At 49.2% G+C, this 20,757-nt stretch overlaps 1 protein-coding gene and 1 long non-coding RNA gene across 2 annotated transcripts; one reads left to right on the top strand and one right to left on the bottom strand.

The window, feature by feature from the left end:
- Window positions 1-12,426: 12,426 nt before the first annotated feature.
- LOC123133816 (uncharacterized) lies at window positions 12,427-14,306 on the bottom strand. Its single transcript, XR_006465397.1, has 3 exons — window positions 13,925-14,306; window positions 13,259-13,319; window positions 12,427-12,616 (listed from the first exon to the last, which is right to left on the bottom strand). It is a non-coding gene; the product is annotated as an uncharacterized lncRNA (long non-coding RNA).
- Window positions 14,307-17,645: 3,339 nt separating this feature from the next.
- LOC123136288 (tyrosine-sulfated glycopeptide receptor 1-like) lies at window positions 17,646-20,108 on the top strand. The gene has a single exon (XM_044555632.1). The coding sequence runs from the start codon at window positions 17,755-17,757 to the stop codon at window positions 19,912-19,914; it is 2,160 nt and encodes a 719-aa protein (XP_044411567.1). The 5' UTR covers window positions 17,646-17,754; the 3' UTR covers window positions 19,915-20,108.
- Window positions 20,109-20,757: the final 649 nt, after the last annotated feature.

Raw genomic sequence — 20,757 nt, forward strand, 5'->3', positions numbered from 1 at the left:
CCACCTAAGGTATACCGTACTCCGATTCAAAACCTCGCAGCTGTAGCCCGAATAGCCGAGTCGATTTAGCCTTCCCAGTCAGAGGCAGGTAGTGGCTGATGCAGATCCAGGCCTTGCTCCGGGTAGCAGGGGAGCAGAACACTGCAGTGTCTCAGTCGCAGAATAGGATTCGCAGCAGATCCGTAGCAGCAGATACAGTCCAGTCAGCCCATAGCCCAAGATCGCCCCTGCAGCGAGAAGGCCGTGGACAGTATGATCGCCAGTTCGTCCTCCGAGGAGTGTGTCGTACGTGCCTCAGCAGAATGATGACAGACGCCGTCACAGCGGCGAGCGCAGAGTTCAAGTCGACCCAAGAGAGCCAGGCTTCGATGCGAGATCCATTCTCGTCCAAGGCTTGGTCAACCGGAACAGAGCACATAGAGAAGACCTTGGCAGGAATCGTCCGAGTGGCAGCGGACTGCATGTTTCAGGCCCAGAGTGTTTTAGCAGAGCCATCAGGGCAGCAATAATTCCTCTGAACTCCAGGTTGGCAACTAGAGTCAGTAAGTTCACTGGAGAATCCAAGCTCGAAACCTGGCTCGAGGATTACCGAGTGGCGGTGCAGATTGGAGGCGGAAACGATGAGATAGCGATGAAGCATCTCCCTCATATGTTGGGGTCGGCCCGAGCGTGGTTGACTCAGTTGACTCCAGTTAGCATACACAGTTGGGAGGAGCTAGCTCGAGTGTTCATAAGAACTTTCAAGGGCATGTGCAAGCGACCAGCAGGGTTACCCGAGTTGCAGCATTGTGTGCAGAAGCCGAGTGAGACTTTTAGGGAGTTCATTCAGAGATGGACCACTCTGCATCACACCGTTGAGAATGTATCAGAGCACCAAGCAGTATGCGCTTTCAAGGAAGGCGTCAAATACAGAGAGTTGGTCTTGAAGTTCGGTCGGACTGGGGATATGACTTTGACTCGGATGATGGAGATAGCAACACGGTATGCTAACGGAGAAGAAGAGGATCGACTCCGTAGCGGGAAGAGTAAACCAGCCGGCCAAGAGGCCGGTGGGGGTAACTCCAGTCGAAAACAGAAGCGTAAGGCCGAACCAGCGGCACCTGGAGAGATTGCAGCAGTGAATCAAGGAAAGTTTAAAGGAAAACCTAAGGGGCCCTGGCCCCCTAAGAAGGTAAAGGATCAAGCAGGAAATGATGTGCTGGATTTGCCATGTCACATCCACATGAAGAAGGATGAAGAAGGTAATCTGATTTACCCGAAGCATACCACTCGGCAATGTCGACTCCTGATCCAGCAGTTCTGAGAGAAACCGCCCAATGAAAAGGAGAAAGAGTCAGACAAAGATGAGGATGAAGAGGAAGACGATGGTTATCCCAAAGTCAATTCAACTCTGGTGATTTTTGCTGATGTTGAGAGCAAGAGTCGATTGAAGGTCATCAACAAAGAAGTGAATATGGCCGCTTCGGCGGCGATGACCACATACTTGAGATGGTCTCAGACAGCCATCACATTCGACCAATCTGATCATCCTGCTCGTGTAGCCACCCCTGGGTGGCAAGCACTGGTGGTCGACCCCGTGGTCGGGGGCACTCGACTGACCAAAGTACTGATGGACGGTGGCAATGGTTTGAACATTCTTTACGCTTAAACCTTGAAGGGGATGGGCATTCCGATGTTCAAACTTAGCGAGAGCAACATGAGTTTTCATGGTGTTATCCCTGGAAAGAATGCCGAATCACTCGGCCAGATCGCCCTCGACGTGGTTTTCGGTGATTCCAAGCATTACAGTAAGGAGAAGTTGACATTTGAAGTCATGGATTTCCAGAGCGCCTATCATGCCATCCTGGGTAGGCCAGCCTAGGCACGTTTTATGGCTCGACCATGTTATGTGTATCTCAAGATGAAGATGCCTGGCCCCAAAGGTGTGACCACAGTTACTGGCAATCGGCAGAAGGCAGAAGAATGTTTCCAGAAAGGTTCCAAAATTGCCAATGCACAGATGGCAGCGGTTGAATTGCAAGAGTATCAGAAGAGCGCAGATCCGAGTGATTTGCTACAAGCCAAGAAGCCTACTACAGACTCTGCATTTCAGTCGACTGGTGAAACGAAGCCGATTCATATTCACCCGACCGATCCCAATGCTGCACCGACTCATATATCAACAACACTCGACAGCAAATAGGAAGAAGCGCTCATCCGGTTCCTCCCTGAGAACTGGGACATCTTCGCATGGAAACCCTTTGACATGCCAGGTGTACCCAGGGGACTGGCTGAGCACTGTTTGCGTGTCGACCCAAGGTAAAAACCCGTCAAAGAGCACCTTCGGCGCTCCGTGGTGTAGAAGATAAAAGCAATTGGTGAAGAAGTGGCTCGGCTGTTGGCAGTAGAGTTCATCCGTGAAATCTACCACTCTGAGTGGCTAGCCAATGTAGTCATGGTCCCCAAGAAGGATGATTCACTTCGTATGTGCATTGATTTCAAGCATATCAATCGGGCCTGCCCGAAAGATCACTTCCCTCTCCCTCGCATCGATCAGATTGTTCACTCGACTGCAGGGTGTGAGCACTTGTCTTTCTTAGACGCATATTCTGGGTATCATCAGATCCGACTGTATGGTCCCGAAGAAATAAAAACAGCCTTCATCACCCCATTTGGGTGCTTTTGTTATGTCACCATGCCATTTGGTCTTAAAAATGCTGGAGCCACATTCATGAGAATGATTCAGAAGTGCCTGCTCACTCAAATCAGTCAGAATGTGGAAGCATACATGGATGACATTGTGGTCAAGTCTCGCAAAGGGTCCGACCTATTGACTGACCTCGCAGAAACCTTTGCCAACCTAAGAAGGTACGCTATCAAGCTTAATCCGTCAAAGTGCACATTCGGAGTTCCAGGAGGAAAGTTCCTCGGTTTTGTCGTTTCTGAACGAGGGATCGACGCCAATCCAGAAAAAGTTGATACCATTCTCTGGATGAAACGCCCCGTGCGAGTGCATGACGTTTAGAAGCTGACTGGTTGTTTGGCCGCCTTGAGTCGATTCATTTCTCGTCTCGGTGAAAAGGCCTTGCCTCTTTACCGATTGATGAAGAAATCTGATAAGTTCAAGTGGACTGAGGAAGCCGATGCAGCGTTTGCAGAGCTCAAAGCCCTGCTTTCCACCCAGCCGGTGCTCGCTGCGCAAATCAGCAAAGAGCCTTCACTGCTTTACATTGCAGCCACTGGACAAGTTGTCAGTACAGTGCTCACGGTCGAGCAAGAAGAGGAAGGAAAAGCTTACAAGGTTCAACGCCCAGTTTATTATCTCTCTGAAGTTTTGACTCCATCCAAGCAACGATATCCACATTATCAGAATCTTGTCTATGGAATATACATGACCATGAAAAAGGTTGCGCATTATTTCTCTGATCACTCCATTACAGTCGTCAACGACGCGCCACTATCTGAAATTCTGAATAACAGAGATGCAACTGGTCAAGTGGAGAAATGGGCGATTGAACTCCTTCCATTAGATATCAAGTTTGAGGCAAAGAAGGCTATCAAGTCCCAAGCAATTGCAGATTTCCTTGCCGAGTGGATTGAGCAGCAATTGCCGACTCAAGTTCACTCGGAGCATTGGACTATGTTCTTTGATGGCTCCAAGATGCTGAATGGTTCAGGCGCTGGGGTAGTATTGGTATCCCCCCACGCAGACAAGCTTAGTTATGTTCTCCAGATTCATTTTGATTCCTCCAATAATGAAGCCGAATATGAAGCACTTTTATACAGGTTGCGTATGGCCATTTCACTCGGCGTCCGTCGCCTTATGGTCTACAGTGACTCAGATTTGGTGGTTAATCAAGTGATGAAGGAATGGGATGTCAGGAGCCCGGCCATGACTAGTTATTGCAATGCAGTGAGAAAGCTGGAGAAGAAGTTTGAAGGTTTGGAGCTTCACCATATACCCTGACTGAAAAATCAAGCTGCAGATGAGTTGGCCAAGATAGGTTCAAAGAGAGAGGCCATTCCTTGAAATGTGTTTTTGGAACATATTCATTCACCTTCAGTTCAAGAAGGTCCTTTCACCGAAGAATCACCATAGCCCAAGAGTGCCACAGATCCTACTGAAGTCGAAATCCCAGTTGTGGTCGACTTAGTCATGGAGGTTTTGGTCATCACTCCCGACTGGACAGTGCCATACATTGCATACATTCTTAGGAAAGAACTTCTAGAGGATGAAGAAGAGGCTCATCAGATTGTCCGACGGTCTAAAGCCTTTACTGTGATAAAAGGTCAGTTGTTCAGAGAAAGTGTAACTGGGGTTTGCCAGAAGTGCATCATGCCAGAAGAAGGCCGAATAATCCTCAATGATATTCACTCAGGGACCTGTGGTCATCATGCGTCCTCTCGGACCATCATGGCCAAAGCATACCGAGCCGGATTTTACTGGCCTCGTGCCAACGAGATGGCAAAAGAAATAGTGGACAAGTGTGAAGGCTGTCAGTTTTACTCCAACATGTCCCATAAACCTGCATCAGCTCTGAAGACTATCCCACTCGTCTGGCCTTTTGCTGTTTGGGGATTGGACATGGTTGGACCCCTGAGGACTGGTAGGAGCGGATTTACCCATGTGCTAGTAGCAGTCGACAAGTTTACCAAGTGGATCGAAGCTAAGCCCATTAAAAACCTTGAAGCAAGTACTGCCGTGAGTTTCATCAGAGAGTTGATATTCAGATATGGTGTGCCACACAACATCATCACGGACAACGGATCGAACTTCGACTCCGATGAATTTAGAGCCTTTTGTGCCACCCAAGGTACGAGGGTCGATTATGCTTCGGTCGCCCATCCTCAGTCGAATAGGCAAGCTGAGCGAGCGAATGGATTGATTCTCAAGGGACTAAAGCCCCGGTTGATGTGTGACCTTAAGCATGCAGCAGGAGCTTGGGTTGATGAGCTCCCATTAGTGCTTTGGGGCCTAAGAACAACTCCCAATCGGTCGACCGGACGGACTCCATTCTTCTTAGTCTACGGAGCCGAAGCCATACTTCCGAGTGATTTGCTCCACAATGCTCCCCGAGATGAACTCTTCTCGGAAGAGGAAGCAGAACAAGCTCGACAAGATGTAGTCGACCTCCTAGAGGAAGAAAGAGAGATGGCCTTGATCCGGTCGACCATTTATCAACAAGACCTGCGTTGATTCCATGCCAGGAACGTAAGGGGTCGGGCATTTCAAGAAGGAGACTTGGTTCTTCAAGTGGATCAGCAGAAGCCACACAAGTTCGCTCCTGCTTGGGAGGGCCCTTTCGTCGTCACCAAGGTGCTCCACAATGGAGCATACCGTCTCTTCAATGTCGAGCACAACAAAGATGAACCGCGCACTTGGAATGCGGATTTGCTCCGCCCTTTTTACCCTTAAGTATTTAGAATGATGAGATGTAATAAGAAATACCTCTTGGTTTGGCTATCAAAAGACATAATTTTACTTTCTTCCGAATGATTGTTATTCATTTCTTTTGTACGTATCGCCTTAGCTGTGAATCTGCTTCGCCTAAGATGAAGTGATAAAAATACTACCGATGGTGAGTCTGCCTCTCACTCGGGGGCTTAGCTGCAGTCCAGTACTCGCCTAAGTGATAAAAATCCTACCGAGTGATGAGTCTGCCTCTCACTTGGGGGCTTAGCTGCAGTCCAGTACTTGCCTAAGTGATAAAAATCCTACCGAGTGATGAGTCTGCCTCTCACTCGGGGGCTTAGCTGCAGTCCAATACTCGCCTAAGTGCTAAAAATCCTATCGAGTGATGAGTCTGCCTCTCACTCGGGGGCTTAGCTGCAATCCAGTACTCACCTAAGTGATAAAAATCCTACCGAGTGATGAGTCCGCCTCTCACTCGGGGGCTTAGCTGCAGTCCAGTACTCGCCTAAGTGATAAAAATCATACCGAGTGATGAGTCTGCCTCTCACTCGGGGGCTTAGCTGCAGTCCAGTACTCGCCTAAGTGATAAAAATCCTACTGAGTGGTGAGTCTGCCTCTCACTCGAGGGCTTAGCTGCAGTCCAGTACTCGCCTAAGTGATGAAAATCCTACCGAGTGGTGAGTCTGCCTCTCACTCGGGGGGCTTAGCTGCAGTCCAGTACTCGCCTAAGTGACAAAAATCCTACCGAGTGGTGAGCAACCCTTCCACTCGGGGGCTTAGCTGCAGCCCAGTGCTCGCCTAAGTTTGAAAAATCCTACCGAGTAGTGAGCAACCCTTCCACTCAGGGGCTTAGCTGCAGCCCAGTGCTCGCCTAAGTTTGAAAAATCCTACCGAGTGGTGAGCAGCCCTCCCACTCGGGGGCTTAGCTGTAGCCCAGTGCTCGCCTAAGTTTGAAAAATCCTATCGAGTGGTGAGCAGCCCTCCCACTCGGAGGCTTAGCTGCAGCCCAGTGCTCACCTAAGTTTGAAAAATCCTACCGAGTGGTGAGCAGCCCTCCCACTCGGAGGCTTAGCTGCAGCCCAGTGCTCGCCTAAGTTGAAAAATCCTACCGAGTGGTGAGCAGCCCTCCCACTCGGGGTCTTAGCTGCAGCCCAGTGCTCGCCTAAGTTTGAAAAATCCTACCGAGTGGTGAGCAGCCCTCCCACTCGGAGGCTTAGCTGCAGCCCAGTGCTTGCCTAAGTTTGAAAAATCCTACCGAGTGGTGAGCATCCCTCCCACTCGGAGGCTTAGCTGCAGCCCAGTGCTCGCCTATGTTTGAAAAATCCTACTGAGTGGTGAGCAGGCCTCCCAGTCGGGCTGCACCGTCAAGAAGAAGGACGAGATTGTATGCACTCAATGATTGGCCCCTCGCTGATGACAGGAACATCAAGACCATTGCTGAGTACCTCGCTGATGAACTAATCAATGCTGCCTTGGGATCATAAACGGTTCGACTGCTGATCCTTCTTCAGCACCTGCATCAAACAATGAGAAACCGATCCAAGTGAAGAACATACTTCACTCGAAGATAAACCCAACATATTCAAAGATAATCCAGAGTTTCCTAACCGCAGATTAAAAGTACTCGGGCACCAGACCCGAAGGAGTTTTAATGGTTACAAAATCACTCGGCATCCCGAGGCAAATAAAGGTGGAGCATAATGTTTTTTCAATCACTCGGCGGGAGAAGGACTGGCCGGATCGCAGAAGCTGTCGAGGTCAATGCTGTCGGTAATGCGAGTGGCTGCCTCGAGGAAGGTGTCCATGAAGTCCTAGAAAGAGTGCTTCTTAGTATTCGCCACTTTGAGAGCTGCCAGCTTGTCTTCCTTAGCCTCCTTGCAGTGCACTCGGACCAACGACAAGGCGACATCGGCTCCACAGCGAGCGGAGGATTTCTTCCACTCTTGACCTCGGGCTGGAATCTGATTTAGTCGAGTCATCAGAGACTCGAGGTCTTGAGACAGCTCTGCCTGAGGCTAGAGTTCAACATCCACTTGAGTCATTGCCGCCTTCAGTAGAGCCAGATAAGCAACTGCACCATCCAAGCGCAACTCCAATCGCAGCAGATTCATTGCAACGTCATCTTTCACAAGACAATTGATGGGGTCGAGTCCCATCTCGACCCGCCCAGTTTCAGCTTCAAAGTCCTGACACAGCTCTATCCCATTGCGAAAAACGATAAGTCGACAGCATGAAAACAAAGTTTAGTCGGCGACAAATTAACTGCAGTCGAATGATCATACCTTCAAGCTTCAGAACAAGTTTCGAGGCGAGTTGCTCCAGATAGGACTCTAGCTTGTCTGTCTTGGTCCTGAGGCCGCTAACTTCAGTGGTCAGATTCTCCTTGTCCTTCCTTAGCTGCTCGACTTCTCGATTAGCGTCCGAGATGGTAGTCTTCAGCTTTGCGTTCTCCTCCTCCAATTTGCCGACTGAAGCCAGCTTCTGGTCCGCAAGCTTCGTCTTCTCACGTGCCTCCTTCTGAGAAGCTGCCAGATCCAGATCCTTCTACTCCAAAGCCTCCTTCATCCTCTCTAAAGAAACAACACTCTTCAGACGGGACTGAAGTTGGGGATTTTCACTACGCACATCTTCTTGTGTGAAATCACTCGGTTCAAAGAGACTGAAAGAAGAAAATAGTGCGAAGTGGGAGCTACAAAGCAGACAAAGCGGTCGAGTGTTTACCTCCCATGATGGCTGTTTCTTCTTGAGCAGTCTTGAGATTCTTCTTCGCGAGTTCAAGGTCAAGTTCAATGCTGATTTCCTTCTTCTTTAATTCGGTGAGCCGAGCTCCAAGATCACATGACCTCTGCAACCAGAAAGACAGACATGTCAGTCGACAGAAATAAGCGACAGTGATGGAGAAGAATTACTCTAAGACTACTGCCGAATCAAATATTCAACAGTAGTCTCGAGGACTACACCCAGTGCGTGCACTTAGCGTGCCCCCACTAGATCAGATCAATACTCAGCAAGGCCTACTCAGCGTAACGATACAACATTAGACCTTAGTCGACTGCCAGCAGTCGACCGTGGTCTCGGGGACTACACCCAGTGGGTGCACTCGGCGTGCCCCCACTAGTTCAAACAGTTTACTGAGACTCAACTCAAGACGACCGGAGTTGAAGTTTTCCTAAATTCTAGGCAAAGGAACACCCCAGTGGGTGATCAGATAGAAAGATATAAAGGCAACACTCAATAGTTCAGTTGAAATTTTGCTGACCTGAACATTGGTCTGAAGAGCGGTGCTGGCGTTGTAAGCTACCTGCCTAGCCTCATGCATCACTTTCACCTGCTCCATGAAAAGGTTCACCTGACGAAGAGCTTCCCTAGCGGCGCCCGACGAGTCATCTAGAGTTTGATACACAGCAAAAAGTGATGGCTGTAGAGCAACCGAAGTAGTCGCTGGGTCAGAGGCGTGGAGTTGCACTGGAGCAGCAGGAGTTGGTGCAGTCGAGTCCGCCGGACGATCAGTCGTCAGCGGGCTGGCAAACGTGACGCTGGTCCGGACAGGTTCTTCAGAACGATCGACCACCGCCTCGAACACCGGCGTCGACTGAGGAACCTGAACCTCAAGCCTCCTCCTGCTAGTGCTCCCACTCCTCCTCTTCCCCTCCTGTAGAGGCGCTTCTTCTTCATCGTCAGGAAGCACAACAACTTCTTGCGGAACTACAGAAAGAGAGAAATGTCAGAAATTCTGCCGATTGACGGTCTACTCAACTTAATGAAGCTTGGTCGATCGGACTTAACGACTCGTGAGGTGGCCTCTTCGTCTCCTGGCGCCTTGTCAATGTCCATGTCAGTGGCAGCAGAGGTGGGACTGGAAAGACACATGAATTGGTCGGTCAGAACAAGTAAATCTTCAGTCGACCTATGAAAACACAAGCGAGATACTCACCCTGAAGCAACAGGGACGTCCATCTTAATCCGTGGCAATGTCTTCCGTGCCTTGGGAGGAGCAACTTTAGGCTGCTTGGCCACCTTCTCCGTCAGCTCTGGGGTCGACGTCTGAGTGCGCTTCTGGGTATGGGCACTCGGGACCATGCTTTTTTTGCGCCCGCCAGACGGGTCATGCTGCTATGTGGATCGGGTTTGGAGCGCGGCGACGAGTCGACTTCTTCCTCCTCGTCCGACTCCTCGCTCTCCTCCTCCTCCTCTTCTCCCGGAGACTCCCACTCACCACTCTCCTCCACACTGTCTCCTCCCTCCTGGTCCTGCTCCAAAGTTTGTTCACCGTTGGGCATCGAATGCATCTCAGTGAATACCTGCAGAATAAATCGGTCGAGTCAGATTCAGCCAACATCAAGTATAGTCGGAGCGTGAGCGGGAAGCAGTCGGAATAAAAAGGATACCTTGTCGAGCGGGTTCCCATCGCTGAAGGGGACGACTCGCCTGGATCGTCTGGGGTTGTCCTGGTTGCCTGTGATGCTCCTCAGCCACAAGGCTACACTTTCGGACGACACTTCTTCTGGATGGACCCGAGCAGTGTCGTTCGGTCCGGAATACAGCCACATCGGGTGATCGCGGGCCTGGAGAGGCTGGATGCGTCGACTGAGGAACACTTCCAGCAGGTCCAGGACAGTAACACCATCATTGATGAGCTGGACCACTCTATCCACCAACATCCTTGTCTCCATGGTCTCAGCAGCGGTTACTTTCAGTGGAGTAGGGGTCTGAACACGGTCAAACGAGAAGTGGGGAAGACCAGTCGACTGACCTGGAGCTGCGACGTCCCGGCAGTAGAACCAGGTCGACTGCCAGCCTCTAACGGAGTCAGGGAGAGTCATGGCGGGAAAGGCACTCCTATTCCTCTTTTGGATACCTAAACCCCCACACATCTGGATGACATGGGTTTTCGAGTCACTCGACTTCGCCTTTTTACCGACTGGGAACGAATGGTGAAGATGTGTTTGAAAAGACCCCAGTGTGGTCGACACCCTAAGAAGTTCTCGCACATCGATACAAACGCAGCTAAATACGTGATGGTGTTGGGAGAAAAAGGGTGGAGCTGAGCACCGAAAAAGTTCAGGAACCCCCGGAAGAAAGGATGCGGAGGAAGCGAAAAATCGCGGTCGATGTGGGTGGCGAGCAGAACACACTCACCTGGTCGAGGCTGGGGACTCATCTCCCCCTCCGGCAGCCTTGCCGCTCCCTTGGCGATTAGCCCAAACTCCGCCAGCTCGTCCAGATCCTCCTGCCGAATCGAAGACCGGATCCAATTGCCCTGGATCCAGCCCGGCGGCAGCCCCGCGCGCGACAACGATCCGCGTTGCTGCTTCTTGCCCTTCGCCACCCCCTTCGTCTTCTTTGCGCGTTCTAGCGCCGCCGTCTTGTCCTTCACCATGGCAATGGGGCGGCGGCGTCAGAACGGAAGAGTAGGACGCGACGGAGAAGCGGAGAAGGAAGAAGGAAGAAAAGGTGTGCACAGTGCAGACGCCTCGGTCCCGTCACCTTATAAGGGGTTGTTTCCGAGTGACTGGCGTGTGGGACCAGGTGATCCCATCAAATCCCATAACAGTCGCGCGCAGCATATGTGGCGAAAAATGTGGCGCAGAAATCGAGGCATCACTGTTTATCCGCTCCGCCCGTTTCGGCACTCCCCGTCCCGCGCGCTTCCCTAAAATTTTGTATCCCGTGAAATCCGGGATACACTGTAGATAATCGCGCCCAAGATCCCGCGCTCCAACATAGTACTCGACACATGAGGTCACCAGTTCATTCGACAGCTCACTGAATGGATCAAGGCGACTGAGTCGACACCGAAGTACCGATGCAGGCGTTCAGACTTGCAGAAAACACTCGTGAAGACACTAAGCTCGGAGCAGGTTCAACTTCGACCTGCTTTCCACTTGCACCTTAATCCATTCGGGGGATACTGATGAGGATACAGGCTTGGGGCAGGGTCATAGGCCTGACCTATACGCCCTACCCAAGGTCACTACCCTAGAAGATAAAGGGACCAAGGGACAACAGGAGAACTCCGGTTGTGTACGTCGAGTGCAATCCACTCGACGGCCACATCACTCGGAGGTCCTCCTCCCTACCGTCACTCGACCTTACTGAATACCTGGAGTCACTCAGCACTGTAACGGTCAGGCGTTCACTCCATAGTCTTTAAGATCATTAATAGCACTTAAGGCATACGTTACCAATAACGCCCCTTACTTTATGTACATTAAGTCCCTTGTAATGGAGGTGGGCGAGGGTCCTGGCGCACTCTATATAAGCCACCCTCCTCCTCTGGCACAAGGGTTCGCACCCCCTATAATATCACACACATAATCCAATCGACCGTCCCCGGGCACCGAGACGTAGGGCTGTTACTTCCACCGTGAAGGAGCACTACACCACAGCACCACATCCCCAACAAACAGGTTGGTCGGAAAAACAGCGTCTGCCGACACACAGTCGGCCGGGAAAAAGTATTGCCGACCGACAGCGTCTGTTGGGGTAAGTCCAGACGGGAAAACCTTTTCCCGACCAACATGTCTTTCCCGACCGACAGTTGGACGCCTATAAACCGAATTGCCGACCGACTTTCTGATGGCCTACCCCAGAATCTTTCCCGACCAATTTTCAGCTGGTGTTGCTCTTGAAGCTTTCCCGACCGACCGTTTTACAGTACAGTCTTTGCCGACCGACTTTCTGTTGCCCCTATCCTGAACCTTTCCCGACCAACTGTGCGATGGTGTCTTTTTTGCCGACCGACTTTCTGTTGGTCCTAGCATGAGCCTTTGCCGACCAACAATAGGATGTTGTTTTGTTTTGACAACCAACAATTTGACAGCACGTACCCTTGATTTCCCATCCGCCTTACAATACAATGTCAACCAAAATCAAGTTGCATATCTCATTACAATATGATATTAGTCAAGTAACAGAACTTGCATGTACTCCGAAAATATTAAATCATGACCAAAGAAGGATAACATATTAATTACTTCTCACAAGTAAAGGAAACATTTACGGTTCAACGACCGAATCACCCAACAGGTTTATAAAATGATAGATGCATCTCCAATATTCATTGTTTGCTCCATTACACAAAATACCCAGGTGACAAGATGACATATAGGTTTACAAAATGAGACCTAAAAGACGCATTGTTTTTGCTCTGTTACAGAAAATCTCTAGCTGATGCAAACTGACATCTTCCTGGTTCCTTCCCGCTCCTTTTGTATGTCTTTTCTACAAAGGGTAAAAATGTAATGGTGAGCATGCATTGAGAGACAATGGCAAAAACAATAATTGTATAAAGCATCTATGGCAATTGGCAATAAAAAACTATGGGATTTTAGTGTTACAAAAATAGCTCAATTTCAAAACAATGCCACAACATGTGTTAATTAGATCTTTGCTGTGTTGGACATCATAAAGCCTCGATGCAACGTGACCATGAAGTACATTTCAGGAAATATGAGCAATATAGAGGTGTACTCGGAGCAACACCTGGTACTATTTTGCAATATAAAGCAGCACCAGGGACGAGCTGGAGCGCGAAACGGTGAACTTTTCGCGCCCCAACGGCCATCCGGCCATCTAGCGCTTGGCGCCAAGCCAGTAACCAATTATGCATAGCAAGTATGTGATCTACTAACTCCTAATCTATCTGTTTGTTAGCCACTAACTCCTAATCTATCTACCATTTCAGTTATTCACATAATTTCTGAATCAAACAGCCAGACTAAAAGCACTCCATCAACTAATCATATACTAAAAGAAAAATAAATAGTGGACACTCCACACACACCTTGTGCACTAAGGTGGTGTTTGGTTCAGGAAAATATGATGCTAGGTACAATCAAATACCACAAGCTGGTCACTAAGTACCAATGATTCTGCTACTCTTCTTCCTCTGCTCAATGGTACCAACAATGGTTCTCTGTGCAACCTGCAACAAAAACAAAAGAGAGATGAAGTCAGGTCGCATGTACAGAGAGACGAAAATCCACACTGCGTGAGGTCTCCCCAAGTTCAGATGCTAAACTTCCTTAAGAGGAAATACAAGAATCTAGCCCCGATGCTTATCTCACCAAGTCAGAGAAACCACTTCCTATGAAAGGTAAAAACTTGTTCAGTATACAGAATTTTGTTTTAGCCCATGATGTTGAATATAAAATCTCTTACGAGATCATGCTGAACAACACTAAGGACAATGTAGAAACTTGCTAGACTTAATGAGTGATCCCTGCTCATTGAACCTGTAACAATTCAGGCATAGACCATGTAAAATGCATCTGTTCCTTCTTTTTTAATGTCAGGACAAACGTGTGTACTTACACAACTAACGGTAATGAAACACTGTTCTCAAATCATATGTACAGATCCAGTTCGGCCTCCACATGAAGCTCCAGAGTTAGTATCATCATTTCCTTAGAAGAACCTCAGAGTTGTCCCTGCCACATGCGTTCTACGGAAGATCCCCACTGCCGGAGCTCCAACATGCCTCTAGGAGAGAGAGAGAGAGAGAGAGAGAGAGAGAGAGAGGAGTTGTACCTCATATGCACGCTGCCCGGTTACAAGTTGAAGCAGCCACTCGGACGGACGAGCGCGGGGCGCCGATGGATGTGCAGGACGGAACTGCGCGGGGCGCCGATGGACGGGCAGGATGGTGCGGGGCGGAGATGGATGGGCACGACGGAGCGGCGCAGGGCGGCCAGGGAGGCACGGGACGGCGCGGGGCAGCGCAGGGCAGTTAGGACGGCGCGGGGCGGCGCGGCAGAGGCATGACGGCGCGTGGTGGCGCAACAGAGGCAGGACGGCACGGGGCTGGCAGGACGGCGCAGGGCGGGCAGGACGGCGTAGCGGAGGTCGTGGGAGGCGTGGGGCGGCGGTGGAATGGCGGAGGACGGCGCAGGGCGGGCAGGATCTAGGGATTTGGCGGCGTGGCTGGGGGATTTGGCCCTTCGTGGGGATTGAAGTGATTTGGGAAAAAAAACATTTCGCGGGCTGGGCCAGACTTCGCGCTAAAATTTTGGCCGTTCGCGCGCGAGGCCCATTTAGCCTCTGTCTGTTGGTCGGGGTTATTTGCCGACCGATGGTCCGTGGGCCATAAGGGAATTCCCGACCGACAGTTCGATGGTATATGTTTTATCATTCCCGACCGACGGTGTGTCACAGTAAATAATTTTCCCGACCCACAATCTGTTAGAAACTTTCATGGCCAACCGTGGGTCGGCAATAATGACTTTTTCCCAACACACAACGGTAGGGAATTCTGGTGCATGGTGTAGTGGGGCTGAACTCGTAAATCTCGTGTGTACACCTTCATCATAGTCGAGATCTTGCCTCTCCATACCTATCCCCTTTCTACTGTTAGTCTTAGGACCACGACAGCCGCCGCCGCCGGTCTGCCAGGCCAACCCCGGGCAGGGGTCCAGCGGTGGCGTCCGCGTGAAGGAGGAGAAGGATGACGACGGCGGCGGCGACGACGGCGACTACGTCGTGTTCAGCGAGTTCTTCGGCCTGTAGTCGCGGCCTTGTTTTTTTAAGTGAATTTTAAGTTTGCTATGTAAAAACTGTTTTAAGTCGCCGAAGTTTATGTCATGCTTGCCGAATTTTGGCTAAATTTATTTTTAAAAAGTTTGAAATAGGCGTCCTGGGGCTGACCCTGGGTCGGCGGCTGGGACCCCGATCGGCCCCAGGCTGATTTTAGCGCCAGTTCGCCCCCAAGGCGGCGATTTTTTCGGCCGCCTGAGGGGCTGAACGACTGGAGTTGCTCTAATATGCAGACAATTGACAACAAATTAAGGTCGTCTACGTCAACTAATGCAGAGACAAAGAGCTATCCACCTTTTCGAATGTGCATGTATACAAGAATTTGTATTATAAAAACTTAGAACTTCAAGTTTTTTTTTAGGGGAGACCTTCAAGTTGTTGTCCGTGCTTTTTGTTACTTCTGGTGTTCTTTATATTACGTCTGATACAGTAGATCAAAAGTTCCCGCAAAAAAAAAAGTAGATCAAATGTTATTTCGGAAAAAAAAGATGTTCGTGCTTGTGCGCATCCACGATGCTGTTTCAGATAACAACCACAGGATTCAGTCGACGGTCCGTGTCGATCGACAGACTTCTGGAACCAGAGAGCCCAGACGATGGAAAACAACCGGTAGGCGTATACACCAGGCAAGCTCCACATAAGCACAGAAGTAAACTCTTCGAGTCACATGCAAGTCCTCACACGCTACTCGGTATTCTTGAAATCAAACCACAATCCGTGGTGCAGAATTCTGGAGCCAGATCTACGAATGGAAAGCAACCGATAGGCATATATACACCAGGCAAAGCTCACGGGAGAACAGAAAGTAAAGTCTTCGGGTCGCACCGCGTGCAAGTCTCCGCACGCCACCCGGTTTACTTGAGATCGACAAGATTTAGTATTTTTTCTTGCATTTTCATAACTCGTGAAATGCCGAGTAGGCACGAATTCCCCCAATTTGCGATCTACCATAGGATTTGTTATGTAAATAGGTATATGTTCCTTTCCATAACTACCCCTCTTACTACGGGGCGTTTACCTACAATCCATGATGCAGAGGACGGGGCGTCGACCCGTTGGCTGGGCAGCTGAGGTTGCTGCCAGCCCATTCGAGTTCAAGTCCCGGCTTGAACGCGTGGTGCTCGCGGAGTTTCTCCTATAAAAAGATGCCAACGAGGGTTAGCCCTTGGGTTGGTCATATTTTTTTTTACAATCCATGATGCAGACGTGCGGCGGTGAAGCTGGGGCCCGGGGGAGAATGGAAAACAACCCAAAAGTATAAACGAGGCAAAGGCTGCATTTTTTTTGATAAAAGACATTTTATTGAATAGATATATCGAGGTGATACAATCGCATCGAAAGAAATTCCGGCCTCTGCATAGCTAGATGCACACAGCCAAAAGAGTCCAGAGTACCCTAAAAGCAAAAAAAAAATCGATACAATGCCAATCAAAAAAACATGTCCAGCCTAAGGAGTGGCAGATCCTATCTGTAGGTCACACCGCCATCCATGGGGGTAGAAAACCTCCCTGGCCGTACGCTCCAGCCGTGTAGACGCCATCATAAAAAGGTCTGCGGCCTCTGCAGGATAGACCAAGTACGGAGCCATCGTGTACACACATGAATAACCTGCATATGAGATGAGACACATGAATAACCGGCAAAGGCTGCATGATAGGGACCCCACGGGTCATTATCTGGAATAGACCCAGCTAGAAAAATATTTGTCCGAGTGCAGATTTTCTACGGCCGACATGCGGTGAGCTCTTTTTATAGAAGTTCCAATAATGTGCGCTTACATATTTAAAAAAATATGTAACATACGGATGAAGACGAACAAAAACTGAATCTAAATAGATCCACCGAAGGCCAGCACAGATCGAATCCCGTGAGATCCGGCGGTGACACCCCTCCACACGTTTTCCGACGAGGCTATTCACACCATCAAGATGAGAATTAGACATGAGAGACATTATTCCTACGGAGAGACATCACCACTGCCACACAACCTCAATCAAGACGTTGAACCTAACAATGTTATGATGATATTGTTACTAATTACATCAAAAACTCACGGGAATATGTATTTTTTCTCTCTCTTGAGAATGTGCGGATCCAGGTAATATACTTAGGGCATCTCTAGCCGACAACGAGGTCGACTGGAGGCGGAGCAGGCCATCTTCGTGGAGCGGGCGGTCGACGGGGAGGTCATCGTCATCTCCAACGACGAGGTGCAAGGTGGCGACGATTGTGGCCAGGACGAGAAGGAGTTTGACATCGAGGAGTGGCGGCGCATCTTCCCCGATTGCAACAACGACGGCACTGTCCCAGACCCAATGGGCGGTTGCATGTTGAGGCAAGATTGGATCGACCTCTACTATGGCAAGGATGATGATGATGAGTAGTCTAGTCTAGTTTACGTTTAGCGTAGTTTAAATTTGAATTTATGTTTAAAGTTCAGGTGTCAAGACAATGTGTTCGACTAGGTTGAATTTATGTATACATTTGAGCAAATTTCGGTTGAAATTAGGTTGAATTTATGCTAATTTATGTTTACTCTGTTGTATATAGGAAATCGACTAGATCCGACGAAATCTTACTGTAATAAAAGTATTCTACCAAGGGTTTACGCCGCCGAATTTTTCGCTATTTTTAGGTGATCAGTTAGAGTTACTCTTACTTCTCTATTTTTAGGGAATCGGCTACAGATGACCTCTACACGTGTATTACGCGTTATGTTCACATCGTGTCTTGCTTTAATAGACTACTGGCCCTTTGCCTGGTCAGGGTCCTCGTATATAAGCATCTGGCTAGTGGCTGCCACGGTACTTATTCCCTATCAGAAAACAATGCTCCCACTTCATTGTTCATACATGAGACACATCAGAAAATTACCAATGTCTTCACCTGGCCTTGCCCTGCTGCTGCTGATCTCCTTGGCGTCTCCCACCAGTTCCTGTACAGAGCAGGACAAGACCTCCCTCCTCCAGTTTCACGCCGGGCTCTTACCGGAAGGCGGTCTCCTCGCATGGCAGAATCACACCGATTGCTGCATGTGGGAAGGAATCACCTGCAGTGCAAAGGGGATGGTTACAGATGTCTCGCTGGCTTCTAGGAGTCTTCAGGGGCACATCTCACCTTCTCTAGGCAACCTCACCGGATTGTTGCGCCTCGACCTGTCGAGCAACCTGCTATCCGGTGGACTGCCGCCGGAACTTCTGTCCTCCGGCAGCATCATCGCCATTGACGTCAGCGTTAACCGCCTGGAAGGAGAGTTTCAGGAGTTGGCCCCTGCATCTGCAACCCCTGACCGGCCACTGAAGGTACTGAATATCTCCAGCAATTTGTTTACAGGACCGTTTCCGTCTACCACGTGGCGGGTGATGAGAAACATGGTTGTGCTTAGTGCCAGCAACAACAGTTTTACTGGGAAGCTACCGACTGACATGTGCACCAGCTCGCCATCATTAGCTGTGCTCGAGCTCTCTCACAACCAGTTTAGTGGCAGAATTTGGCCTGTGCTTGGCCGTTGCTCCATGCTCAAAGTGCTCAAGGCTGGCTTCAACAACCTCAGTGGGACTCTCCCGGATGAATTGTTTAATGCCACCTCGCTGGAGCTCCTCTCTCTTCCCAGGAACGGTTTACACGGAACACTGGAAGGTGCAAATATCATCAAACTCAGTCATCTGGCTACCCTTGATCTTGGAGATAACAACTTCAACGGCAACATTCCGGAGTCTGTAGGTCAACTCCAGAGGCTGCAAGAGCTTCATTTGAACGATAACATGATGTCTGGGGAGCTGCCATCAACTCTGACTAATTGCACAAACCTCATGACCATTGATCTCAAGGGCAACAATTTCAGCGGTGAACTCGCCAAGGTCAATTTCTCCAAACTACCCAGTCTCAGGATTCTAGATCTTATGTCGAATACATTCAGTGGCACGATTCCAGAAAGTATATACTCATGCAGGAATCTAACTGCACTGCGGCTATCTTCCAACAAATTCCATGGCGAGTTAGCAGAGGGACTACGTAACCTGACGTCCCTCTCCTTCCTGTCGCTAGGTAATAATAGTCTTACGAATATAACAAAAGCACTTAAGATACTTGGAAGCTCAAAGAACCTCACCACCCTCCTTATTGCGCACAACTTCATGTATGAGGTCATGCCACAGGATGATACCATCAAGGGTTTTCAGAATCTTCAGGTTTTTTCCATAAACAGTTGCTCACTGTCTGGACAAATACCTCGTTGGTTATCAAAGCTCACAAATTTGGGGGCGTTAATGTTACATGACAATCAACTGACTGGATCCATACCTGACTGGATCAGCAACCTAAACTTCCTTTACTTCCTTCAAATATCGAATAACAGCCTGACAGGGGAAATTCCGACAGCGTTAGCGCAGATGCCAATGCTGAGATCAGAGAAGACAGGCGCCCATTTGGACCCGAGAGGCTTTCAACTGCCCATTTATTTAGGCCCATCACTTCAAATAAGCATGGATAGTGCTTTCAGAAAAGTGCTGGATTTAAGTGTGAATAAACTCGTTGGTGAAATCCCTCGAGAGATTGGTCTATTGAAAGCAATCTGGGGACTTAACTTGAGCTCAAATTTACTATCCGGAGAGATTCCACAGTCAATCTGCAACCTCACAAACCTGCAGGTGCTTGACTTATCCATCAATCATCTTAGTGGCACAATCCCAACGGCACTGAATGATCTGCACTTCCTTTCTGAATTCAATGTCTCTAATAATGAGCTACAAGGGCCAATTCCAACAGGAGGACAAATCAGTACATTTCAGAGCTCTAGCTTTGATGGTAATCCAAGGTTGTGTGGCCCACTGCTAAACCGCTACTGCGATTTAGCACAAGCAGCTCCGGTCCCCATCACCTCTGCAAATCGATGGAGCATCGAGGTCATCTTTTCAATTGCATTTGGTGTGTTCTTTGGGGTAGGAGTGCTATATGATCAGTTGGTGCTATCTAAATTTTATGGCTGAGCCCTACATTATTACTCGTAAACTGTTCTAGCTCATATACATGTGCATGGATATATAGAGCTAGACCCAGAGACATGCACGATTTCTAGTTGTTCTTCACATATTCGAAGTCACCTGCAGTTGTATTTTATTACGATATTTGTCAAATATATAGAACTTGCACCTGTATAATTTTTCTACTGAATGAATGAATTATGTGGTATTTGATTATTATTTTATAATCGGGTAGTATCCACATTAATGTTTCCTACGAACCTTGCTTGTCCTATCAAATCGGCTTCGTTGCTTGTGTGGTCTTCCGGCCCGATTCACCTTATATACATGACTGGTTTGTTCGGTTTTCGTCTTTTGATCAATCTTTTTTTAATGACATCAATTCAAGTGGGGAGCCCTCCCTCCGGGGTGACTGTTAAAAAGGAAAATCATTGCTATTGTTTGTGTCGAACAAGCTAGCGATATTGGATTGTGCACCGTTGAGGATGATCGTATTTTTGACTTCACAACCCCAAGACGCCACGGGTGCTTTTCAAGTTGGACATTGCACGGGCCTCTACTTCGGTCTCCTGACCCTTCCTGCTTGCGAGTTGCGACCCGGCAATACCTGGGCTTCGGCGCATGTTGGCGCAAATGAGTGTCAATCCTCTTCTCCATGACTTCCACACGAGTCTTGTTCAATGGCACGTTAGCCCCCATCCCCATGCGCGCGACCTGTGGCAGGGCAACCCTTATCGCCAATGCTTTTCACCATCGTCATCGATATGCTCAATTCACTGCTACAAACGTGTAGTCAAGCTAGAGTCCTTCAGCACCTTACTACGCGACATGCCGATCCCAACATCTCTC

Source organism: Triticum aestivum, chromosome 6B (genome assembly GCF_018294505.1).
Source record: "Triticum aestivum cultivar Chinese Spring chromosome 6B, IWGSC CS RefSeq v2.1, whole genome shotgun sequence".
Classification (NCBI taxonomy): domain Eukaryota; kingdom Viridiplantae; phylum Streptophyta; class Magnoliopsida; order Poales; family Poaceae; genus Triticum; species Triticum aestivum.

What these genes read in the sequence shown, in the direction of transcription:
- LOC123136288 (XM_044555632.1), top strand. Translation starts at nt 17,755, where the DNA reads ATGCTCCCACTTCATTGTTCATACATGAGACACATCAGAAAATTACCA.